This window comes from Condylura cristata, unplaced genomic scaffold, assembly GCF_000260355.1.
Source record: "Condylura cristata isolate star-nosed mole 26May11 unplaced genomic scaffold, ConCri1.0 scaffold00028, whole genome shotgun sequence".
Classification (NCBI taxonomy): domain Eukaryota; kingdom Metazoa; phylum Chordata; class Mammalia; order Eulipotyphla; family Talpidae; genus Condylura; species Condylura cristata.
Genome location: NW_004567129.1, coordinates 14,438,873 through 14,465,183, shown reverse-complemented (window position 1 = coordinate 14,465,183; position 26,311 = coordinate 14,438,873). Strand labels below are relative to the sequence as shown.

The following is a 26,311-nucleotide window of genomic DNA, read 5'->3' as shown; positions in this document are numbered from 1 at the left end:
GAGAGTAAGAATTCGTGACAGTGGGCAAGGGAAGGCCGTTAAGGTGGCCAGACCTCACTGTGAGCATGGTGACCTAGGGCTGGTGACTTAGCACACGGCGCACAGGGACACGGCCCCGGCAGGCTGGAGTGGTTGGGAGTGACGGGGCGCTACCACGCGCTTAGTCGGCACTGAGTTTGCTGACATAACTGCAGGGGGGCAGAGAGATGCACGAGAATGTGCTTTGGGTGTTAGTGCTGAGAATGACGTTCTTGGGACAGCCGCACCTGGGCCTGGGGGTAGGGTGCCCCTGCACTGCAGAAGGGTGGTCTGTTCTGGGGTGGCAGGGTGTAAGTTGCAGGTGTGGATATTGTGCAAGTGCTGAAGGACTAAGGAGAATGGAGGGCGATCACCCCGGGAACACAAACTGCCAAAAGCCTTTCAGCAGAACACAGCCTGGGGGCCAGCAGGCGTCTCCTGTGTCTCTCAGTGCCTGATTGGAAACTGGGCCTGCTGGAGTTTTGCACTCATGTATGTGGCCGTTTTAATTCTTCCCTGCATGGCCTTGCCTGTTGCCCGCCTGTGTTGCCACCAAGATGTGCTCTCTGCTCGCTCAGGACAAGGCCTTGCCACCTTCTGAGCTCCTGGAACCTGCATGCATCCCAGGCATACAAAAGCCAGTCCCCACACGCACTTTGCTGTCTTCCCTGGTCCTTTCCCTCCAGACCCTGCGACTCTGCACATTCAGTGGCCTCCTGCCACATAGAGGTGTTCAGGATAGCCCTCTGAAGAGGTCCAAAAGCAAATGAAAATGAGTTTCTTTTTAATTTTATGCTCAGGGGATTGTCCTGGGCATACCTGAGCAGACCAAAACCAGCTCCCTGTCAGTCAGTCCCGCACCCTCTCTCTCCCTTCCCCACACAGTCACTGGGTAGAACCCGCATACCCCAAGCTACGCTCTTGCCTTTTGAAGGAGGGAGAAGCTGATGGCTTTTTGGCCATGGATCTGGGAAGGAAGCAAGCATGGCTGCATCTCTAGGAAGAACTTGTCCAGGTTCCTGGAAGCTGCACCTTCTAGAAGCTCTGCTGATCGGATGGCCTCTTGCCTTCTGCCTAAGTGCAGGGGTGAGAGAGGGAGTCACAGGGGCCCCAGTTCAGAGTGGGGCTCTGCAGCTGACAGGCAAAATAACGCCCTTGTGCGGCGCAAGGGTGTTTTTTCTGGGTCTTGTGGGCTTGGCTTTCCCTTTATTTTGCAGATTTTAAAAAAAGAATTGTATTAATTTGTCTTTGGTTTACAATATTTCATAGGTTCTGGGAGTACTGCTTCCCACCTTGAGAAAGGGACCTGTTTTAATAGTTAAGAAAACTGACTTCATCCTTCCGGGGAAAAAGAAACACTCAGGAAGTCACACAGACACTGTCCTCCTTAAATGTTTATTTTTGTTGATAGTGTCCTCTTCACGAGGGAGTCCAGGAACACTTGAGTCTCTGGTGAACAAGTCAATTAGTGGAGTTTCTTAGCTGATGCCCATCCAAATCTAAGTGGGCTTTGCATTGATGAACCATTCTGACTTGATAAACAGATCACAAACTGGCTAAAGTCATCACCTTGCTGAGGCTCTGTAGCTGTTTAAAATGGATGATTCATCGGCGTTTTTAATTGGACAGATGGCTTCAACAGAGTATGAGAATGTTACATGTTCATCCTATTGATGCACTTCATTTGTTTTAACTTTTTTTCCTACTTGCTTTTTAAAAAGAATAGATGTTATATCTTTAAAATCTACTCAAGATGTCCGCCTTTCCAAGGCTTCTTGAACTTGACGGTGTATCAGTATCAGCTGGAGCTGGAGATCCCTTCAAAGTAGAGTTTCTGGGGTTCCACCCTAAATGTGATGCTGAGAGTCTGGGCTGGAGAATACAAGGGATTTTGTGTTTCTGATGAAATTCTTGAAGGACATTTAGGAAATGTTGAGCATGATAAAAGGCTCTCCTATAAAAGAATCTCCAAAGGGAACTCACTGGGTTTCTCTTAATGTTTCCACTTGCTTCACATAGATGAATCTAGAGGCACCTGTTTATTGGAATCCTCCCTGTCTACTGTATGCTTTGCTACCTGCAAGGGTAGAGACAGCAGTTGCAGGTTTCTCTCCCATAAAAGAATTTTCCTTGTGAAGTTAAGGTCAGTCATTTGTAGAATTAAATGATATTGTGTGTATTTCATAAGTGGCTCCTAGTGTGTTTTGCTGATGTCACAAAATATTTTCTTATGACATGATTTTTAATAGCTACACGGCATTCTGTTGTATGAGGTGCCAGCATTTATGGAACTAACGGCTCCCTCTTTTTTAATATATATATGTATTCATCGGCATTTTTAATTGGACAGATGGCTTCAACACAGTATGAGAATGTTACATGTTCATCCTATATATATATAGTTTATTTTTACCTCATTTTGTGCATTTTTTCATCTCAGTTGCAATCCCCTTGGGCTTCCCTACACCAAATCACCCGTGTGCCATCACCATAGCCCAGTGCATTTCCCTCCCCCCATTGTTTTTGATCCCATTCCCCACTTCGCCCCCATAAAATGTCTCTGGTATATAGCTGTTCATCATCATCATCATCATCATCATCATCATCATCATCATCATCATTATTATTATTATTTTCTCACCTAGTCCGTTACACTCCTGCTATGAATGAAACCATCTGGTATTTTTCCTTTTCTTTCTGGCTTATTTCACTAAGTATGATCTTCTCCAGCTCCATCCATGTTGCTGCAAAAGGCATGTGTTGTTGTTGTTGCTGAGTAATACTCCATTGTGTATATGCACCACATCTTTTTAATCCAGTCATCCACTTTTGGGCATTTGGGTTGTTTCCATGTCTTTCCAATTGTCAGTAAGACAGCAATAAACATGGGATGGCCCCCTCTTTTGTCACTTGTCCTGTGTGTGTGCATCTTCTGCTTTTGACTGAATATTACACATCACTAGTGTTCATAGCTGATTCTTTGTGTAAATTGGTCTGCAAACTCCTTGCCATTCTTGTCACCTGCTCCTGACGTGTCTGCTTGTTGATGTGTCTCCTGGGTGGTGATGCATGTTCTGGGAGGTGGTTTGCTCCGTGAGTCCTCACTTGTTGATTGCAGGGAGGCTCTCTTCCTTGACACAGACAGGGAGTCACTCACTTTTCTTTCTTTTTAAAGATTTATTTATTTATGTATACAAGAACTGGGGTACAGGCCAGAGATGGGGAAGATGAGAGGACTCACCAGAGGCAGAGTGGGGAGCAGAACAGGCAGATGCCCTGAAAACACGGCCAGGAGAGGTCTGCTGCACCATGTGGGCCAGCTCCCTGGCCGGGGATCAAACTAAGGCTGCAGTGGCTGTGGGTGGCTTCACAGTGCCGTGCTTTAACCCGTTCTGCCACCTAGGAGGGTCCAGTCACTCACTTTTCACTTCTTAAGTCAGCAACCCAAACAAGCCTTGGCTCCCATGGACCTTGTAGTCCTTTGAAGTGGTCAGGGCCTTGTTGTTGCTTTTGCTTTCATGGACCCAGTGGTTAATCCTGGTGTCCTCATCCCTTAGACCTGAGGACTAAAGAACAGGCTTGACATTTAGTGCTATTTACCTTCATCCTGTTTATTTTCATTGTCCCATTGCTTTTGCTGGCTGCTGCTGCCCTCCCTGTGCAGGGTGTCTGGAATAGTGACAGTGAGGCTCCTGCTTTGCTCTCTCTAATTTTTTTCCATTTTTTGTTTTTATTTTTGAGTTCAGAAGCATTTCTTGACTTTTTTTTTTAAGATTTTATTTGTGCATACAGAACTGGGGTACAGGCCAGAGGTGCAGGGGCAGTGAAAGAATTCACCAGAGACAGATCGGGGAGAAGAACAGGCAGAGCGATGAAGCACACTGTTGAGGGGAGCAGCGGGCGGGTCAGGAGAAGTCTGCCACGCCATGTGGATCACCTCCGGGGCAGGCAGGGATTGAACTCATGCGGAAGTGGCTTTAGCTTCTTAGTGCTGTGCTTTAACCCGCTGCGCTGCCAGGGAGGGTCCATTTCTTAACTATTTAAAAAACCAACTCCTGGAAATGCAGAAAAATGTGCAAAAAGAAAGTCATCCTTAATCTCATCATCCAAAGATGGTTTTAACTTTAACTATTTTGGCATATGTAATTAGTCTTTCCTGTATAGCTGTGATATTGTTATTTTGTAACATTTAAAAAAATGCACATTTTGGAACTGGCTTTTTAAAACTTCATAACACTTAATTGTTTTTACATCTACATTATTTCCCTGCCATATGATTTTTAATAGCTGTAGAGTGTCTCTGTCACCTCCGCTTGGCATTCAGATTGTTTCAGTTTTCCTCTATTATAAGTTTTAGTGAATACATAATATAAAGAAAAGACCTCTTTCTATATCAAAGTGTCAAATGTTCCATGGGTCTCTTTTACTGTTTATGATATGTTCTGAGAGTCCAGAGATCACATTTTTAATACAGTGAAGTGTTTTCATGTCTGCTTTCCTCCCTTTGTTAAAGTTAGGAATCCCTTTCTCCCCACCTGTTTTGACAGTATGCTCCCTACTCCACCTGGGGTTTATGTTGTGCCACGTGGTAAGGCAGGGTCCCCTGTGTTTAGATCTGTCCTCACCCCTTTGCTTAAGTACTGCCACCCTACCACTTGCTCAGCTCTTACTGGATCTGTCCCTCAATTTTTTTCTTCATGCATCTAATTTGCCTTAACTTGGCCCCATATAGAGCAGTTTTAATTATTTTAGTTTTGCACTGTCTGATATGAAAATGCAATGATTCTCATCAGTCATTTTTTTTAATGCTTTAAATTTCACCTTTTTTCCCCCTCTCCTTTTATGGCTTTTACATTCCTGTGGTGGGGGGCAGGCAGTGGGGAGGTTTGTAGGAGTCAACTATCTCCATCAAGATCTTCTGGAAATGGTAGCGAAGAGGTCCAATTAGATAATGATGAAAAACCGTAGACATTTCCTCCAGATTGACTTAAATTCAAACAATTGTTAAGTACAAACACCCCTGGACCACACTAGAATCAGATGCGCCTCCTTCCAGATCTTTCACCAGGACATTAATCTCTAACCAGTTCGGGACTGCTAACAGCAGCAGTAGTGACATTGCTGAGGAGAAAAAGGTTTCGGGGGGGGGGGGGGGGAGTAGTTAAGGGCGGAAAGACGTTAGTCTCTTCTGTGCTTGTTAAATTTATGTTACTTCCAGTGAGTCATTGCTTTTCCAAGTGCTTACAAACATCTGCTTAATGATTTCAGATGAATGTTTCAATGTAATGTTTCAGTTCATAATTTTCAGGTTCAGACACCATTAAAAATCAGGAAATGTGTCCTTCTTTAGTGCTATTTTTGTTTGGTTCTGGGTAAGGTCAAACACTGAAATGCATAGGAAAGGAGATGTGGAAATGGTAAACTGTCCCCCTACAGGGCATTTGTGCTGATCTGGACAGCCCTTAGAGCCCTGCCTGGCGTTCAGTAAGCACCCCGTAGCGCCACTGTTAACAACACACCTCTGCGTTTTATAAAAAGAGTGTACACGCTTGTAAAGTTCACACTGAGAACTCTGTCTTGCGGTGGGGCGGAGGGGCACGTTCTGTTTCCCTCTTAAGATCTAGCTTGGTGGACTCATTTTTAAGCAGACGCTGCCATCCTGATGCGGGAAACGGATGTGGAGACGAGCGTCCAGGGCCTGTTCCCTTTCTCCTGTTCAGTGATTCTAGGTGTTTGTGGAAGATCTGCTTTCTGCTCGCTAACGAGATATGATCAGTGTGGTGGTGGAAGGATTTGTGTGACGTGGTTCTTTATTAGCGCCATTAAAATTTGAAGACAAGTGTTTGCAGTGGAAACATGGAGAACAATGCAAGGTGGGGCTCGGTGGTGGAGAAATGAAGGCCAAATGTGTAATGAAGGCAGTGTAAGGTGGGCATGCAGAAAGCGGGCATTTACTTATTTATTGCTTCCTGCTCAGCTCTTCATCGTTTTTCCTCTGAGGCTGAGGATAACAGTATGGGACCATTCAATGGAACTGAAGATTGTGAGCTACTTGGGGGCAAAGGGAAGCTTTTACCCAAACTTTTCCATTCCTTTTTAGTTTTTCCAGAAACAGCTCATTTCTTTTTCATGTCAAAATAGCAAATATCTACTGGTTGGGATTAATTAAGCTCACAAATCAATAGGCCTAGTTTGTAACTTTGGGGAGATGGGGGGGGGCAAGCTCCCTCCCTCACACTCGCTGGACTGTTGGTCTCGTTCTGTGTTGATTTCCCCTCAACAACCCAGGCAGACTCACTCCAACCCTGACTTCCATTTTGCTGTCTCTGCCAGTGAACCCGTACAATGGTCGGAAAAATAAATGTTACTGGGGGAGGCAATTCCAGACCTGTCTCTGAGAAACAGAGGCTGGGAAATCAGAAGGAACTGGGCCCTGTGGGTGTTGAGCCTCTTCCGCCTTCTGTTGTCAGCAAGCTCCTGTGGCTAACTCAGGTGTCCTAGGCATCCCTTGCCACACCATTCAGGGGACTGGAGACTTTTCTGCTTCAAAAATCCCTTAAAGCATCTTGATCCCATTGAGCCTCAGAATGTCACAGGGGAGCAAAGCGTTTGTGTGTCTCCAGAGAAATGTCTTCCCATTTGAGTCTTGACATTCTGCTCCAAGCTCTCTGAATTATATTTTGCTGCTTCGTTTGACTATCTTGAACTATTGGAGTTTCCCGTCCAGAAGTAGTTGTAATGGAGTGGTCTCCGCACTCATGTCTCCTGAGCAGCTGGCCTGGTTTCGATCCTGCCTCTGTCACTTACTAACTGTGTCACTTACTAACTGTGTCAACTCTGTTCCACATTTCCCCAGCAGTAATTTGCAGTCATTCATTTTCACATTGTCACATCACCTTCGTTGGGCTGTTATGAGTATTAAGTGGGTTAGTTTACGTAAGTGTGTGGGGCACTGCCTGGCATTTAGTAGGGATTCTGCAGCTGTGGGTGTTTCTTCACTCCCTATGCCCCACTGTTGCAAATCCTAGACATAGACAACAAACTCAGACTTTTAGGTAGACATTTTCATTAGGCCCTCCTGTTTGCATGAAGAGAAGTCGACATCTTTGACAAGGTATTTTCAGTTACGGAGCTGATAAACAGAAGAAGAAGCTTATTGGTGTTCTTCCATTTGACTGGACATAGGGCCTCATTTCTAATGAAAGAATGGAAAAAAAGAAATGATAACTTGGTGTGGGGACCCTGGCAGGCACCCCTTCATTAAGCAACCCTGTATCTCTGGTAGAGTGCCATGGGAGGGGTACTTTGAAAGATCATGATCTTAGTCTATGTGTGAGGAAACCACCAGATTGGGGGGTGCTGTGTCTGATCAATGTTCTTCAAAGTGTCCAGGTCACAGAAGGTGAGGCAAGACAAAGAAACTCACAAATTGGAGAAGGCACAACTAGGGACAGAGAGAGCTTGTGAGTGGGAAAGAGTAAAATCTCGAGTCTTTAGTAATAGTTTTGTACCAATGCCAACATCTTGATTTGGACAGATGTTGGGAGAAGCAGAGTAAAAGATATATGGGAATTTTGAACTATCTTTGCAACTCTTGTTACACCTACAACTAAAAACATTTAAAAGCCCAGAAACACCCCTCCATGTGTGCCCGTCTGAAGGCCAGCACCTTACCCGTGAAGCCATTCTTGTGTGCGCGTGTTTGGTGAGCATTCCCTCCATTAAGTGGAATATATAGTGAAACGTGGCACCCCCTGTCACCCCCCATGACCGTGCCTCTAGAAGGCAGCAGCTGTTAATAGTTGGTGTTCCTTCAGACCTTCCTCTAAGTGCATGTTAACAGTTTTTGTTGTTGTTGTTTTATTTTTATTAAAAAACCTTAAAAAGAGCTTTTCTAGGCTCCCATTCCGGTTATGCGCCTGAGACACTGCACACATTTTAATTTTAGTTCAACCATTTCCCAAATAAATTCCTTTTCGGACATGTTTTGGCTCTTTCATAAGACTTATATTTAAGTGGTGTTTGTTTAGCCGGCATTTAATTTTATTTTCCACTCATATTCCTAACCCATTCGGGTCCCATTTATATTGCCTCTGCCCTTGCCAGTCGTTCTGAAGCCTCCCAAATTAGCATCATCTGAGAATTTAATTAACTTGCTGTTTACTAACCCTCTCCTTTCGAGATAATTAATGAGGATGTGAAGTGACACTGGGCCTGACACTGGTCCCCGTGGCACCTGTGCAGGTACTGTCGAGCGGCATGGGGGGCTGAGATCTCTCCCTTGTTGACCCTGCAGCTCCCGTCCAGCCGCATGGTGCCACGCTGGGCGCAGGCACCGGTGGATGTTTGCTAAAAAGCAGGCTACCCTGCCTTGCCTTTTAGCCACTCATTTTCTGCTTTGTTAATTAAAAAGCCTCATTTTACTTAGAATGGAATGCTTATTTTTTCATGTTATTCCCTAGGCAGTCTGCATTACCAGGGCTTGAAATTAAACTAGCTGAGAGGGTCAGGTGTTACAGTTCCCTCTTTGTTTCTATAAAAATGACAGCGTAGCATCTCCGGCATCCAGCACCCCTCCCCCGGTCCTGCTCCCCACCCCCAAAAGAAAAAACGCAACAACTTTGTGCTTGATCCAGGACACCAGAGCTCATCACTGCTCTAGAATTCAGTGCTGTGCCCTAGAACTCACTCAGTGCAAGGGGGATGGGGGGTGTCCCCTTGTTTGCATTGTCCTGTGGTAGCCACTACCACCTTTGACTTTTAAGCCCTTGAAATGTGGCTGGCATGACTGAGGACCTGAACTGTAAGTTTTATTCAGTTTCAATTAAGTGCAGTTTATGTTGTCATACGTATTGTTACGCATGTTTCATGGCTCCCACCCAGGACCCAGACCCCTGGGGACGTTTCATCTGCCTGTTGTGGGCTCTGTGTGGCAGGCCGGAAGCCCCAGCCTGCCCCTCCCTGCCCCAGCAGCTTCCCTTCCTGCCAGAGAAGGTGAGGCTGCTCTCACCATTCCATTCAGCAGGCTGTAATGAGGAAGGTAAGTTTTCTGAAGGAAAAAGATGTTACTTTCTAAATCCAAATGTAAATGACTTGGATTATCCGTGTCACTGAGCGCTTCATTCATGCAGATAATTGAGAATTGACAGTGTCCTTTTCCCTCAATTACTTCCTGATAGTCCCATGTGTTACAATGGGAGAAACACAGAGCTGTTTTTAAATAGCTATGTTAATGTTGTCATTAATTTTACCTTTTTCTACCAATTAACAAATATTAACTCCTGTGGCAGAGTTGAGTTGGCTTCCCCATCAGAGCCAGGATTCATCCTGGATGCCCCTTGTCTGAGCCTGGTTCAGCTCAGCTTTTTGCTCTGTATTGTCACTGCCTTTCTGGGGGCTTTGTATGGGGATCGTTCCCTCTGTGTGTTGACAGACCCTGAACTAGCACATTTAGACTTCTGTGTCCCCGGCTCTTAAGACGCATCCTTTGGTATACATGGCACTACTTAGGTTACAAATCCCAACGCCCGCGGGCCACATGGGTTTCATAAGTGGGTGTCTAGTGCTAGGCGGGTGAGCACATCCCACATTTATCCTGATCACTCTTGATATGAGGCAATATAGAGCCAACATAGCTAGACATTCCTTTATTTATTGACTGATTGATTAGCAATATCTCGATCGGGTGGGAAATTGACATATGTTAAAATGTGAACCATCACTGGAGGATTTAAAAAAAATTTCAAGTTACACAGGTCACTCCATCAGGCTCCCCAGTTGTTGCCCATTGGCTATCACTGGCTTCACATCCTCCTTGTCTGCTGAACACTGAAGAAAGGTGCCCCCACCTTTCATTCCATGAGGAACTTGCGAGAATCCAACTAACGAAGGGCCAAATCCTTAGAAATCTATTCAGAGCTAGGAACAGGTGGATAGTGTTGTTGAGAGAACATAGAATTTTTTTTTAAGATTTACTTATTTATGCATACAGAACTGGGGTACAGGCCAGACAGAGGTGCAGGGGCAGTGAGAGGCTTCACCAGAGGCAGAGTGGGGAGCAAAACAGGCAGATCTACGAAGTACACTGCTGAGGGGAGCAGCGGGCAGGACAGGAGAGGTCTGCGGCACCACGTGGGTCAGCTTCCTGGCTGGGGATGGAACTCGCACTAAAGCAGCTGCAGCCAGCTTGCAGTGCTGCGTCCTAACCTGCTGCACCACCAGGAGGGCCCAGGAGAACACATTTTCTGCTTCTAAATCCCGACTTAACAGCTGGCTGTTGTCACACAGCAGGCACAGTGTTGGAGCCCTCCTCGTACCAGGTGCCCCAGGAGGAGGAGGAGGCTGTGTAGAAAGATGCGCCAGGTGACAGTGACCTGGCTTTTCACCTTCTCCGTTTCTCTCACCGGCTATTTAAATCTGGATTACTTTCAGCTACCAGAGGGCACAGAAACAACCTCCTTTTTGGGTAACGTTAGTAACTCCATCATTAGGTTAGTTGAAAGTTGACTCAGTTACGGGTGTCGTTTGGCTCTGAGTAAATGAATGACTGTTTCTATAATAGCCCTTACGGGGCATTGTTCACTGAGGCGACAGTGAGATGTGTGGCCTGGAGCACATGCACACGCAAGCTCTTACGTTATAGAGCTTCAAACAGGGATGAAGCTTAATTGTTCTGGGCTCATTTCCTGAGAGCGAAATGGTACAGGAATCACTGTTGACCTTCTGTCGAAAGCACCTTAGTTTGAAGCCAAGTTTGCAAAGCCTGGCTATTACTGAGCTTTGGCCAGTTGGGAGAAACTTACCTTGCTTGGCAGTGCCTCTGTGTGCTCTTCCCTTTTCATCGATGCTCTACAGGGAGGGGTAGATCATTCACAAAGATTTCATCGGGGGTCTGCACACCAGGACCAGCCACCTGCTTTTATAAAGTTTTCTTGTTGCGTGGCCACGGCCATTCTTTTCCCACGTTGTCCATCCCTGCTTTGGTGGGGAGGTGATTGCAGTGAGCACTTGTGATGGATGGCCTGTGGCCTTCAAGTCTTCAAATGTTTACTAACCAGCTAGTAACAGGAAACAATTGGCAAGCGTTGGTCCGGGGGATAAACGTTTGTCTTTGAGGCCAGTTGTATTTTTATGAATTCATGGGCAACTGTAGACTGAGGAATCATTCTTCGCATATTTAAATACGCAGTTGTCAGCTCGCCTGACTCTGGCTTATTTCTGTGATCCTGAGAACTTGCTTATTAGACGTTGAATTCAGTGACCCTGGTTTCATGGTAACTAAACCTGCATCAGCTTCTTGCTAATGTACTGCTGGTCATTTTATTCAATAGACTGAGTAGCTTTCAACATTTCTATGGGAAGGACACTGCTCATTAGTGGATGTGTGCAGCCTTCAGTTTAGCTAAAATCTGAATGCTTCCTCAACCTGAAACAGTGGGTATTATTCTAAATGTTTAGGAATATAGCTCTCTACAGAGTGCTTCCCAGTTGCTGCTAGCTGTGCGCCTCCACCGTCACTCCTGCGATCTGCTGTGAGGTTTCCTAGGATTTAACACTGCAGCGGGAATGAAGGGTGACTTTCCGAAGGCCACATAGTAAGAAAGCCCCCTGGCCACATGCAGCTGGTGGGACTCACACCCAGAGGTGAGCTGGTCCTCCCAACATCTTCCTCCCCTGCAGAGCCCGGCGATTTCATTAGCGAGGTAAGTGAACGGCGATCAGGCAAAATTCATTTGTCTCCTTGTGACCTAGGACCATGATGAAATCACATCGTGGGGAAGGCTTTCTGAGTCTTCAGCTGCCCCTTCCAACCCAGCCTCCTCTCCTTTCCAGATTTTCCAAATGTCGCATTATCATTTATGAAGCACATTGTTTGACAGTCGAGGGAACCACCCCCCCACACACACACCACCCCTGCATGATTCCCAAGTCCCATCACTGTACACGGACAGTGTCCATGTCCTCACTGTAGACTGAGCTGAGTCAGGCATGCCGATAAGCCTGGGGTCCCTGCCCTCAGTTTCCTTCCAGTCTCATTGTGGAATATGCCATACATAATAAAGTTAATCACCAGTGTGCAAAAAAGTGCTGAGAGCTCAAGATTGCTTTCAGAGGGGAAAGAATCATTGTAGATGGAAATAAGATGGGAGGTGGGCTTTGCAGGCAGGGTGCTGAATTAGGCTGAGGGGGTAGAGATGCACACAGGAAGGAGTGGCATGAGCAGCCGTGACACACGCACACATTGTGCATGCGAACACTTGCTTGCTTGCTCTCGAGTGAGACTGGGGGAAAAACGAGACTCATAGAAAATTTGTATTTGGGGGCTTAAGACTTTGAAATATCCACATAAAATGACTGGAGTCTATATTAATATTTGCAAAGTAGATTGCTGGATTTGAGGACCCCAAAAGATGTCGTGTGCATGTTGGTGTCATGGTGAGTCACAGGTGGGTGATGGTCACACATCACCATGTACCAGTCACACGGTGAGAACTAACGTGCATCACATGTGGCCTAGCGTCTCTGCCTGGTTGATGCATTGGCACCACCCTCTGAACTCCACCCACCATTTTGCTCAGAGAAATTACCTTACTTGCTAGTTTTTTCAGTGCAGTTTTCCGAAACTATAATTTTACTGCAGAAGAGACTTTTTAGTAGGTTTTTTAAACCATCCACCTGGGATGAGCTGACTGTGCCAGCAGGTCCCGCATGACTCATCACTGGGTCTTGGGCTTGGTGGTGTAGAATGAACTCTTTGAGCATGAGGGGAGAATGGTTTTCTCAGTGTAACCTGGCTAATGAAAAGCCGACCTGTATGTCAACCCTTAGAAATAAGTTAAAATATCTCACTGACCAGCCTTGCAACCACATTCCATCAGAAGCTGGACCCACAGGGTGGCGTCTCCGGACCAGGTGGCTTGGAAGTGGCCGGGGAGGATCAAGGGGCTGGTGAGCCTTCCAGCAGGCTGGGAGCCAGGAGATGGGCCATTACTGGAAGGAGAAGAACACATCTAAGTGGTCAACTCCTGAGCCCATGGAGAGAGCAGTCCCTTTTTCAAAGGGTCCCAGAATTTGAAAAACAATGAAAGTGTAAGTGGTAACCAGCTATTTTGGGCGCTCATGGTGGCAGGATGAGTCAGCTCATCCTCACCTGAAACCTGGGGATCATGAAGCTGCTCAGCCAGAGGTTCAGAAATGCTCATTTGGCCACCTCCCTTAAGGTTTCTGCACTTCACCCACTCTGTTGGCTCTGTAGACACCCAAAGTTTAGAGCTGAAAGGTGCACTAAGTTGTTTTTGCCCGCTGTCACTATCTTCTGTGAGTTCCTTCTAGATGTTTCTCAGGGTATCCCAATCTTGCTGTTACTTGTCAGTTTAAAAGTAAAAGAGCACAGTGGTGTTAAGCTTGTGTAAAAATAACCAGGTATGTAGAAGAGGTAGAAGGGTAGTGACAAACTTAGTTGCACACTGGGCACTTTAGCTGATGGATGGGTGGGTGGGAGAGCTGCTTCTGTGATCATATATGAAAAAAAGGGAGTTCAGCCATTCAGAGTAATTGCTTATTTCAGAGCTTATTTAAACCAGCAGTGGATACTAGTTATTTATTTTCTTAATCCCAACCCCCCATCTTGGTGATCAACCATGTAGAGTCTTATGTGCAGCCAAGTGAACCATATGCACAAAAGAATGACTCTAACTTACCAATGGAGACACCCTAATGTTGTAGGGAACCACAGGGTCAAGGAGAGTTCAGACTGGAGCTTGGGGTGTCGAAGACTTCTAGGGGCCTGTGCTATTCATCTGCCCTGGAATCTGCCCAGTCTGTCAGCAGGATGGAGGATGTCCAAGCTGGGAGCGTCATGAGACTAGCAAGATGGGAGTTGGTGGGTCGGGTGTGGGGGGGGCAGCTGTCAGGGGTCTTGTCTTATGTGTAGTGTGGAATGGAGTAGAGGATTGAGGTCTGAGACAGAGGAAGGGAGTTGGGCTAACCGCGGCAATTCTTGAATGGCAACATAAGGACCAAGAGTAACCCTGGAGCATTAGAGGATTCAGCCAGCCAGCCAGCTGTTTGTAAGTCCCTGCTGTGGACCAGGAGCTGAGCTGAGCTGAGTACCGAGAGAGCTGCATCTAGGTGTCCCTGCTAGCAAGATCCTGTTGGGGGTGGGGTGGAGGAGGAAGAGGCAGTTTGTCACTCATTAAGACACCTGCAGCCTGGCAGCCGCCATCTGGGGGCGGCAGTGGGAGATGGAGTGTGGGTGCTGGGAAAGGCTTCAGGGAAGGAGCTGGGCCTTTCACAAAGGAGGCTTGTGGCCTTTCTAGCTGTTTATTTATTTTCTTCTATTCAGCTCATCACCCTACCTTAAAGAGCAAACCAGCCCAGTTACTCTCATTTTACTTTCGTCACAATCTGAGACTGTTAACATTTTAAATTCAATAGCATGACCTACTCCATGGTCTTTTCCAACTAATAAAACAGTTTCACACAGGCATCATTCCTTTGGCTTTACTATTCCCAGAGGTCTTGCATTCTGGAGCAGGTGGATGATGGGCTAAAATAAACAATTCTTGGGATCCAGACCTCAGTGAAAATACAGATTTTTCAGTATGTTGTGAGCATGGAACCATTTCTGCTCCAGACAGAACCAACCTGCCAGGTCTCTCTAACTTCCCAGATGGTCACTCCTACAGAGTTGGCCCAGCCTAACTCAACTTCTGAGACAGTGGTCATCCCACGAGCATGTCTGACAGTTGCTGGAGAGCAGATTAAACCCAGCATCCAGCCACTGCCTTCAGATAGCCTCAGGTGAGGACAATGTCTGCAAGGCTTCCTAGCGTATGCTGATGCCACACTCTGCGAACCCCTGGGTAAGTCACAGGGCTGCTAGGGGTGGGAACTGCCGTGTGTTTTGTGGCATCTTCCTCCAGGAGCTGCAGGTCTGCTCTCCCCAAGCTACCAGAGCAGGGACAAACGTGAATATACACAGTGGCCTCTGGCGGGGCAGTGGGGGTTGCTGGGAAGAGGCGCCCTCTGCTAAGTTATCCTGGAGCTTCTGGTCCAGGAATGATGTGGGATTCCAGACACTTGCTCCACCTCCTCACCTGTGAGTCAGCTGCCCTTCTTAGGACAAGAAGACTTGACCGCAGAGGTGAAGGTCAATCAAGAGGAGCTGTCATTTCCTTCTCATCCTTCCTCAGTCCCTGACTGCCCACTGTGGCCATTAAGCCTCAAGATCCAGCCTTGTCTTCATTCTCTCCTGTCTTTGGGATTGTGGCCCACCTGGGAAGGCCCTCAACAGAGTTGAGAAAGCTTGGATGTGCATATGGAGGGACAGCCCCAGGGAGGCTGGCTGACACCCCTGTATCCCCCAGCCCTGTGGATGCTCATGGATGCTCATGGTCTACGCACTCACACTCATTGCAATGATTAATTGATGTTCTCCTCTCTGCTGGACAATTAAAGAAAGCAGGAGAAGGAGGGAAAGTCTTCAGTTAGACCTGATTTGGCACCATATTGTTTTCTGTTAATCTATTTTGTTTTCTGTCCGTCTGTCCCAAGGGACAAGTGCCTTGCTGCTTGCTGAAGCATGCATAACTAATGTCCTCATTAAGGGCTGATCTGTTTATCAGGGCCATGTGAGGAAGCCAGCCTGCCAAGCCCAGGCACAAGCTGGGGGCTGTTGCCTCCCTCTGGGCCTTAGCCCCACCTCATTAAGCTGGTCCGGGCTATTGATTGGGAGCCTGTGTTTGGAAGAGTCTTACTTACTCTATGCATTATCTTGACAGATTGATCAGACCTGATTGAGAACCTCTTAAAGGCACGAACAGCTGTAATGGGAAAGTTGGACTCTGTCATCCGTTAGGATGATTCTGGGAGCAAGAAGAACAAGGCTGACATCTTGGAGCGATTGTATTTACAATTAACATGGCTGAAAACGATTGCCTCTATTGATCCCCCCTTCCTGCAATTACAGCCCCATTGTTTACATTCCAGCACTTCAGTTATAAAAAGGAAATTCAATAATTATTGCATTATTTAAAGTTAAAGTGCCACAGAGTTTGCTGGCTACGCTTGCTGGTTGATTTAACGTTCAGTAAAATCCATGCTGAGCTCTCCATCTTGAGGCCGAATGATATCGGCTTTTAATGAGACTCAAAAAGGGGGGGAAGGAGAGCAAAACCCTGTGTACAGGGTGTTTGTCTGGGTTATTTATGAGGGGAACCCGAAAGCAGAGCAGAGAAACTTGCCGTGTCATCGTTCGCAAAACTGTCTCCCCTCTCACCACGTGACTGTCCGCTCTGCCACCTCCTGGCCTCCCGCCTCAGACTGGGCCCCATGGCTCCCTGGTCCTCCTCCCACGCTATAGCTGCTGCTTTGGCCAGCAACAAAGTCTACACAATTTCAAGAAAAAGCATGAAATGTCTCAGAGCCCCATCAGAAGCATCTGTGCAGGGGTCACCTTTTCTCTCCTGCCTCATCACTTTCCCATTTTCTCTTTCAAGGGAAAATGAAATCACAGTTGAGCACCTCTTCTAAGGAAGAAGGGAGCTCCATGCACGCTCCCTGTCCCCCGTCCATTTTGTGAGGGTTGCTGTGGCTTGTCTCATAATGAAGGTGACGAGGGTATTTGTCAGCAAATCGTGAGAGCTCAGATGAAGCCTCCGAGTTTAAGCGCCACATTCGTGCTCTCAGGAGCAACCACCAGAAGGTTCAAGAGTGTGGGGAGCGGATTTTAAGGGGCACTTGATTCTTTTCCTATCTGCTTGGAATTCTCCCGTGGGCTCAGCTCCCACAAACCATCTGGACAGGTGTGCTCTGCAAGACGCAGCATAGGCCAGGGAAAGGTGACGCCTCAGTCTCACTGGCAGGACTCAGCTTTCCGCTGTTGGCGGACATTTAGACTGCAGGTGTGAAAGGGAAGAGAAAGATGAACCAGGCAGATTCAACTTTTACAAAGGATCCCGAGCAGGCCAGTAGCGGGCAGCTGTTTCCTGTGACTTTGGCACGAAAGGGTGCCTTCTCAAGTGCAGGCATATTGCATGAGTTACCTGGTGTGCTTTGTTTGACGGTGTTTCCTAAGGAAAAGGTGGGTGTAGAGATTTTAGGCCTTGGAGCTGTTTCTCCGTGTGGTCGTACTCGGGTATCTCTTCTCTGTGGCCATCACTCTCCAGCCAGAGCCGCACTTCTGAGAGTGTGCCTAAACCAGCGGCCTCAGCATCATCCCAGAGGTGGTTAAATGCAAATTCCCTGGCCTTGCCATGGACTAGGCCGATCCGAAGCCCTTGGGGTGGCCTGACAGTCTCTGGCCTAACGAGCCCCCCAGGTGCCTGTGATGCACGCTCAACTTAGAGAACCGCTGAGCTAGAACACCATCTGCGTCACGAACACCCACACCCGGGGTGTCGCGCCTGCCAGTCAGACTCGAGGAAGCCAAGCCTGGGCTCAAGATAGGTGGGTGATGATCGTGGCAAATATTTGGGTAGTCCTCCACAGCTTCCGGAGGATTTTCACATATGTTTTCTCATGTGGCTTTCAAAATTGCCTCCAAGGAAGACGGGGCAAGTATAAACATCTCTGTTTTACAGATGAGGTAGCGCACCTGTTTTGACCACCAGGCAAGTGTTTTTCCTGCTGCGGCAACTGTCATGGATTTGGAGATACAAATAAGCAGATCCTGCAGAGTGGATTTGGGGGAGCGGGGAGCCGTCAGCCAACCATGTCAGCTGAGCTCTGCCCCATCGTGGGAATGTTGGCAGACTCAGTGAAGAACACGTTGGTCCTTATTTTCATTGTGCTGGTGCCCTGACAGCCAGAGATGTGGGCTTTGGGGTTTGGGTCCCAGCTCTGCCTACTCAGTGGCATGATTCTGGGCAAGTTACTTAAAATAGAATAAAAATTAAGCACCTCCCACAGGAAGAAGTCCACCCGGTGTGCGCGCTGCATCCCAACTGTGCCATAATTTCTATGTATCCCGGTTTCTTTACTGTCCCCCAGGGATTCCTCTTTGGGGCGGTGCCAAGAGTGGGGCAGGAGAGGTTGGTGTAAAGAGGAAGAGAACTGTCAATTAGGTAAATCCAAGAGACATTCATTTCCATCCCTAACCCCAAAGCTTCACTAATTTGAAAAATGACTGTAATAATAATATTGGCCCAGATTACGATAAAAGCTAATGGTGCATCAGGCACTGTGTTAAGCACTGTGTAAAAATTGTCCCTGTACTTGTGTTAGGGTCCCGTTCTCCCAGATGAGCATGCCACTCAGGGCCACCCACGTATGTTATGGGGCAGCACCGAGGAGAAGTGTCTGCCAGGCTGTGCCAGGCCAGGGTGTACCGCCAGCCACCATCAGCAGTTACTGTTTGATGTGAGTTTCCATGAAGATAGACTGGAGTAGCATGTGGGGGGGTGGTCGGGGGTGGGGGGGACCTTTGTCTTTGTATAGAGGCTTCTGCCTGGGAGACTGGGAAGGTGGACGGGGAAGGAGGCACGTCTCTGGGAAAGAAGAGAGCAACTCCCCGGCCTAGGGAATGTGTGATTTTCAGATTCTTGGAGCTCGAGGGTGTTTCTGGAGTGCGGTTAGCTTTCTGGATCTTCTTAGTTGGTTTAACCCACTGGCACGCTCTTTCAGCCCCCAGCCTCTGCAAACGCTCATTTCACCATCACAGAATCTTAAGGGTAATTTTGCTGTGATCTCTGGTTCTGATACACCGCTTTGTTAGGAAGGACCCTGATAGCCGCCCTTCCCAATACCTGTTACCCACCCTGCCTGCATGTAGATAGGGACGTGGTGCTCCTTGCCGACATTTCCCCAAGTGAGGGAAATGTTATGTGAATGTTATGTGATATCCTACCAGGGCCCACATCTGGATTTTTCTAGAACAGATTCAAAAGCAGAAACAACCCATAGGTTAAGTTACAGACTTAGGCTGCCATTATGATTCTGGAGTTTTCTGTATTTCTCTCATAAGAACCCTTATACTGAGACCTTAAAGTCAGGAAATGTCCTTGATGTAGGGACAAAGATGTGGGGATGGGAAGTTTCCACTCACACCTTGCAATTCAGATCCTGCACACCAGCAGCCATGACTGGTTCCAGGACATAAGGAGTCTGGCCTAGAAACTAGAAAATAGGTCAGAGCAGCACAAATGGATGATCTAAGGGAACATTTTTACTTCCTTTCACCTTCTCTGTTAATCATGGTTGGGGCTTCTGTCTTACGGTGTCTGCAGGGCTCCTATGGTGAGAGGACTAAATTAGCATGTGCCAAGGATGAGGGCATCAGTGGATCAAAAGCCGACTTTGCTCAGAAAATACATATATATTTAGGTTGACCTTCTGAATGCCTTACAAAGAAGGTGGCGTTAAATTTGGAACTGTAACACAACCTCTGATTAAAAAATTAAAAACTCTGTAGCACAACCCCTGATTAAAAAATTAACCGCCCACACTCCCGCCGCATTATACCTGAAATGGTTTCTTTCCTGGGCATTCAGGTGACACCCAGCAGCTCTGTCCTTGAAGGCCCCTTGGTCAGGTTGTCACAGGCCATGCACTTGTCAAGCTCCAGGTTCCAGTTTGCTTCTTCCACATGCGCTGAGGCCTCGGTGGGCACTGCGTGACCTCGCCAAGCTTTGGGTTCCGCTAAGGACAGGGCTGAGTCCGCTCTCCTTTGCCCTCCAGGGTGTAACAAGTAACGAGGGGGTTAAAAGTGTAAGCACTCCCTTGTGGTAAAGACTGTGGGTATGATGGCGAATTGACACCCACTTACTGCATCCCAATTTTATCTTGCCTTGGGGGGAACTGGCACACCAACTCTGGGCCCTTACTTCTTCTCATTCCTTTTCGCTGCAAGTGTTGGTGAGATTTTTATAGTTTTGGCCCCAGAAGGGAGAAGCCAGGGCCCCGGCAAGCTGTGGTTAGCAGTCCTTCCCCCCCCACCCATCCCTCCACCCCCACCCCAGGCACGTTGATGTTGCAACAGCAAGCTTCCAGTTTATAAATTGAGAGGCCCTCCCTCCTGCCCTTGCCTAGAAGGGCTTCCTAGCCTGGGCAGATGTCTCCTGGGTCCTTTAAGGCTGCTTCTGTGGGACTGCTTCTCTGCTCACAGGAGGCTTCTGGTATCCCCCATGGAGCAACCCACTTGCTGGGGATGTGTAGGAGCTGCTTCACCCCGCCAGAGAGCTCACTCATTTTCTCTTGGAACTGAGTAGCATCTTGGAACTCTGTTGCTCTCTATGCAGGGAAAGTGAGGGGAGGAGCTGTGTGTGGTTATAATAACAGGTGTTACTCTCTGAGGAAGCTCGTTTGTGAATTGTGTGTGCGAGAGAGAGAGTGTGTGAGAGTGAGAGAGAACGTACTTTGTCCATTTCTACTTTAAAGGGGAGGCTTTGACAAAACCGGATCAATATTTTGCATCCCATGCATGAAGAACCAGATGTTAGAAGTTTCCTGTTGTTGGAGGAGGAGGGAGGTGGGGCCCCTCCAGATTTACAGAAATCAATGCCCTCTGACAGAAGTTGGTTAGTTTTCCTGGGAAACAAGTAACAGGAACACATTTTTTTGATTTTCATGATGAATTATTTTCTAACAAGAGCCCTCTTTTCGTCTCTTTGACTTGCAGTCCTTGGCCAGGGTAAACGAGCACCACATACTAATGGGGCAGAAGCCCACGAAGTAGCGTGGGCTGGCTACCTTTTGCTTCTCTCTGATTTAATTATTAATTTGCTTTCTGCACTGGGTCTTCCATGCCAAGCTCATTATTGGAGGTACCTCTTGCTGGAGTGAGGGCTTCACTTTGCTGAGTTCTTCCTTAGAACCAGACCTGGGTCAGTGATGGGACAGCTGATGTTTCCACACCGGGCGCATAGGTGTATCAGGGCCCAGCTCAGCTGAGAAGAGACCAGCTTCAACAATAAAGAGTTCCAGCAAGATGAGGCACAGAACAGGTCTCTGGCCAGTATGAGGCATCCTTGCCCTCATTCCTCACACCAAGTGTTGCCCACTCTCCTTGCGTGCTCCAGTTGGCCTTCTAACAGGTGGCTTGGGGAGAATCCATCACCAGCTACATGGTGAGTGGGGGTGGGGTGGGGGGGAACTAGAAATGGCTGGACTCCTTTTCAGCTTCTATTTGAGTCAACTGGGTATCCATCTCCTCCTGTACTTTTGAGCTTCCAGCCGATACATTGAATGGCAGAGTGTATACATTTCAGGGAAACTTTTGCCCCTTTGCATTACCCCAGTCACTTGCAGCCAGTGAAACTAGGGGACAGCACAGCCAACCTGAGGCGGGTTTTGAGTTATAGGAGAAGACTGGCCAGACCCAGGGGTTTGAGTGAACCCCAACTTGTCACTGTCCTTCCGTGGGGATTATCTGCCTTTCTTGATTTGCTAGTGAGTGGTGAGTCCTTACTATTAGTCTGTGGGCAGAGGCTAGTGTTTCTTAAGTAAGCTAGCACTTTCCATCAGTTCTGCTGGCACGGCCTCAGAATGACATTCAAACCAAGGGGCACCCTCCTTGTCCTCCAGGTCACCTCTGCCTTTGTCACCTGCAAGTTAATGCCTGGGTTAGGCTTGTTCTGTGCTGGGGGGTTGTTCACATAGCATCTGAGGTGCTGCAGACACTTAAGGGTTTAGTGTCGTAAACTCTTGTTGAGTGAATTGAACCCTGCCCATTGGGCTCTGCAGCCAATTTTCTTTGGGTCCTTGTGTGACCTCGGTTGAGGTTACTTTTTCGCTGTCTTTTTTTCAACTTTACCCTGGGCCGAACAGAGGTGAGAAGATTGGGTTCTTGAATGTGGAACAAAGAAAAATGGAAAAAACAGCCTCAGACATGGATCCTCCTTCTGGGGGCTGGATGGACAAGGTCTGTGATAGAGGGGACAAGAGTCGGGGAGCTCAGGACTCCAGTGGGTGAAAAATTTCTTGCCTGGCAAGGAGAGCAAGAGCTCTGAGAGGAAGGCAGCTCCTTTATTGAGTGTCCCACTGGGATTTGTGCCTTGGTGGATTCTTCATATATTACAGTGAATTTAATTAAATACATTGTGATCCCAATTGAGGGTATTCTAATTAGCTAGGTCAGGAACAAATTATTCTCCCTCCTCCAAATGAAAACATCTACTCTCTTCTGCAGGGAAGGCTTGTCCTTGACTGACTGGCTTGCACCGGGGGAACTCCTCACCTGCCTCTCTGGTCCTGCCCTCTCCTGCTGGGGCACTTGGGAGGGGTGATGGGTCTGGCTATTGGGGCCAGAGTATTGGCCCACCCCAAGCCAGTGGAAGGGCCAGATGGCATGGAGAAAGGTACAGTGGCCAGGGTGCTGCTGCTCACTTAGGTCTGTGTGGGCTCCAGGTTGGACAACCTGAGAAGTTGCAGGTGCAGGTTTAAGAAGTGGGTGAGGACTGGATTTGTCACGTGCAGGTTGACATCATGAGACTCGAGTTTGAGTTGGAGTTGGGATGCAACCTTTATAAGCAGGTGTTTCCTAGCAACTGGCACTGTTTATTCTGGATCTCATGTGTGTATCTTGGAGAATGAACTTGAAGTGCAAACGCAGAATTTTAATGCCATTCTCTGAGAACTCTGAGCGCTGCCTAGACAAGGGTCGGGATTGTCTGTCTGCGCATGCACAGGTGGGCTGTCTTCGTCTCCTTTTGTCCTTTCCTCCTCAGTCTGTAGTGTATTGCCCACGTGGCCAACAAGTGAGTCCCTAGGGGTAGCAGGAGTGGCCACCGTCTTTCAGGAATTGGAAGGTGGAGTAACCTTGGAATGTCCTGCTCATATCAGGGTCTTTGTGTTTCCAGTATGAGTTTCCAGCACAAAGTCCCAGTGTGACATTTTTCAGTTCAGGATTTATCCAACCCTGACCCCTAAGAACCTAGGGACTTGAGGTTCTCAAAGAAGCAGTTGAAAGCTCAACTCCTCACCTATTCCTGTTGGCCATGTTATCCTCTCTTCTGGCTCAGAGATGGGAAACCCCAGCCATTTGGAAAAGAACCTTGTATCCGTATGAAAATTTTATGTTTAAGACTCAGCGCCTCATTGCCAGGAAATCCTGTTTCGAGGAAAGGTAATGGGAAATTGAGGGTAAGGCTTCAGTGATTCTACCTCTGATTTTGTAGTTGTTGATACCCCCAAAATCCCAAGGTAGAACTGACTGCTTTGGATTCTGCGGTTACATCCCCTGTTGCTGTCTTCAGTCAGTTTTAGGTGCAAATATTGTAAGTGTGTGTCTTTTACTGACTGACCCAAGCAGCAGTTCCTGGCCCATGTACTCACTCACCCTCCTTAATCCCAAGCCAAACCCCTGTCCTCACACCAGGATCTTGGTTCACTTTTTGACTTGGGGTGGAATGGGGTGGGGATGGAGGGGGGTGGGGAGAGGACGGGGACCGCGGCAGAGTTAGGGAGAGTGATCATGAGTGAGTTCATCCTTTCCCTTTTCACTTTGCCTTTTCTTCTCCACCCATGTAGCCTCCAGAAAGCATTGTTTGGGTGTGTTCTGTGTCCCAGTTCCTTCTGCAGGGAACCTTATCTCAGAGGAGATACCTCATGAAAAGAAAAAATGGCCCACTCTTACTCAAGAAAAGTGCTTTTCATTACCAGCTGTAACTCCTTTTTGCAGTGGGCATTGAGCTGGCTGTGCCTTCAGACTCCTCCAGCTGGTAGAATTGCCCAGGGGCAGCTCCCGCTGGTGAGGGGTGGGGGCTTTGGTCTGCACTGAGACTCTGTTCTCTGTGTGTTACATCACTCGTGGGGATGGGGTAGGGGGTCGTTCTGTTGGTCCTGTGGAGTCCCTCTCAGTCCATCTGTAAGCTGACCCCAGGCAAGCATTACTGTGGAATGGTTTACTGGATTTAAACATGGGATTCCCCCTCCCTGCCACCGCCTTCAGACACGCAACACAGTGTTTCTTTTCCTTGTCTACAACACCTAATTTATATTTGCATACTTCCTCTTACAATAAGGTGCAAACATGCTTCTGGAACTTTCACACTTTCTCAGGCACTGTAGGGGTGTGTATGTGAATCCATGAACCTCCGAGTAGTGTCCCACAGGAAGTGCAGGTGTGCCTCTCTGCTAGTGTCACTGTGGGGTACACTAGGGTGCTCCCAACTGCCATGGCTTCATGTGTCTGGACAAGATACATATACACGCAGGATCAGTAAGTGTTACCACGCAGCTCCGAGGCTTCAGTGTGGCTCCGGAAAGCTCCTCCCAGGGCTTGGCCTTTCTGCAAGAGACTTGGGTGGGCGGAGGGCAGGGAACAAGAGGGACAGGCAGGCAAGAAGGCGTGCACGTAACTCATGTGCGGACTTCCTCCTACAAGAGGGTGTTGAGGGATAAAGGAAGTAGGTTCCAGTTCTGTCTCTCCTACTAACTGACGGGGTAGCCTCGGCTCAAGCCTTTAGGCATTTGGGAATTGGCTCCCATGCTTTATGTGCACCAGCAGCTCATCTGAGATGGTGGGAACAGCTCGTCTCCACCGGCAGCTTGTCAGTTCCCTAACGGCTCCTAAAAAGGTTTCCAGAGCTTTCAACATCTTCTCCAAGAGGCAGGAGAAGGTGCCGTCTGTCCGTGGGTGTGCGGTCCATCTTCTGGGGTCCAGGCCCACACCCATCACTGCCTCCTCCTGCTCTTCACCCTCCCTTGCATCCTGGGGAAACTTGTTTCCTGCTGGCTCCTGGGCACCCAGGTTCTGACCTCTGAGCTCTGTGTATGCACCCACAGCAGAGGGTGATTTGACCACCTGATACACTACATCACATGACCATGAAGTGTTGACTGGGAACCAGTCGAGAGGAATATATTTCTCTTTCACTTTTTAATCCAGGGGGAAACCTATTTGGGGATTTTCCTAATAGACTAGTTTTACATACCAAACCTCAAGTCATCTTTGTTGTGATAAAACCAGTCAACACTTTAGCTAGTGGCAAGGGCTTTCTGACAGGTGAGGTGACATAGTAGTCTATCTTCTCTAAAACAGGGTGGGCTTACCTGGTATTTTAGGCTCTGTGGGCCATGGTGTCTCTGCGGTGACTGTCGACCTCTGGTGTTTTGACAGCAGCCATGGACCGGACATGTTCATGGCTATGCCCACGGACATGTGGCTATGCCCCATGAAAACTTTATTTACAAAGGTAGCCTACAGGTGAATCCCACCTCAGCCAGGGTTTGCTGATGCTGTTCTAAGTAAAGCCAGGCACTTTGGAGAGTGAAAGGGGGCACCTTTCATTACTGCACCAGGAAAACATGAATGACTGGAGAGGTCCGGTACACAAGCAGCGTTATTTTTTTTTTTTTTTTAAGATTGATTTATTTTGGTGTAAGGAACTGGGATACAGGCCAGAGGGTTCAGGGGTGGTGAAGAATCACCTGAGACAGTGGGGAGCAGAACAGGCAGATTGACAAAGTCCACCGCTGAGAGGAGCAGTGGGCTGGTCAGGAGAAGTCTGCCGCACCCTGTGGGTCAGCTCCCTGGCGGGGATCAACCCTACACCGAGGTGCTTGTGGCCAGCTTTGTAAGGCTGTGCTTTAACTCCTTACGCCACCAGGGTGAGCCCTCACTAGCAGCATTTTCTGCCCGCGGAAAGCCACACGGGAGGGCCGCCTTGGGGAGACGGGCACAGGAGCCTGCTGCTGCTCGTCTTCTAGAGCTGCTAGAGAAGGGGACCCAGCAGTCTCCCCACTGGGTTGAGACCCTGGCGGGGTGGGCAGGGTCCCAGCTGCTTACCCAAGTGTGTCCCTCTCCTTGGCCCCCGCAGCACCTGCAGCAGCACGAGAGCGGCGTGGAGGGCGAGAGCTGCTCCTACCACTGCGTCCTGTGCAACTACTCCACCAAGGCCAAGCTCAACCTCATCCAGCACGTGCGCTCCATGAAGCACCAGCGCAGCGAGAGCCTGCGCAAGCTGCAGCGGCTGCAGAAGGGCCTGCCCGAGGAGGACGAGGACCTGGGGCAAATCTTCACCATCCGTAGGTGCCCCTCCACGGACCCAGGTGAGCCTCCGCGCTGATCGGGACGCCCAGAAGACCTTCTGAGGCTTTGGGTTTGTCCTCCCTGGCTTGTGCCCATGGCTGACCTCACAGGTGCTACCGTGGGCCGGGAGCGGCTGCGGCATAGGTTGTCGTGTTTCGGTTGTGGTTTGGTTTGAGGAGACTGAGCGCTCCTTTCCCTGAGGCGCCACTGACCACTGCTCAGAGAGCATGGCCAACAGGAAGGATTGTCCCCTCAGCCCCATGTTCCTGCGCGATCTGCTCCAAACTCGATTTATTGTATTGATGTAAAGCAAATGGGCAGTTA

At 48.3% G+C, this 26,311-nt stretch overlaps 1 protein-coding gene across 1 annotated transcript in view; it reads left to right on the top strand.

Annotated features, from left to right (window-relative positions):
* ZFHX3 (zinc finger homeobox 3) overlaps positions 1 to 26,311 on the top strand; it is a 147,039-nt gene that overhangs the window by 32,462 nt on the left and 88,266 nt on the right. Inside the window, exon 3 of the mRNA XM_012730616.1 lies at positions 25,776 to 26,007. Coding sequence (XP_012586070.1) covers positions 25,776 to 26,007 — 232 coding nt within the window. The remainder of the gene's footprint in view (positions 1 to 25,775; positions 26,008 to 26,311) is intronic.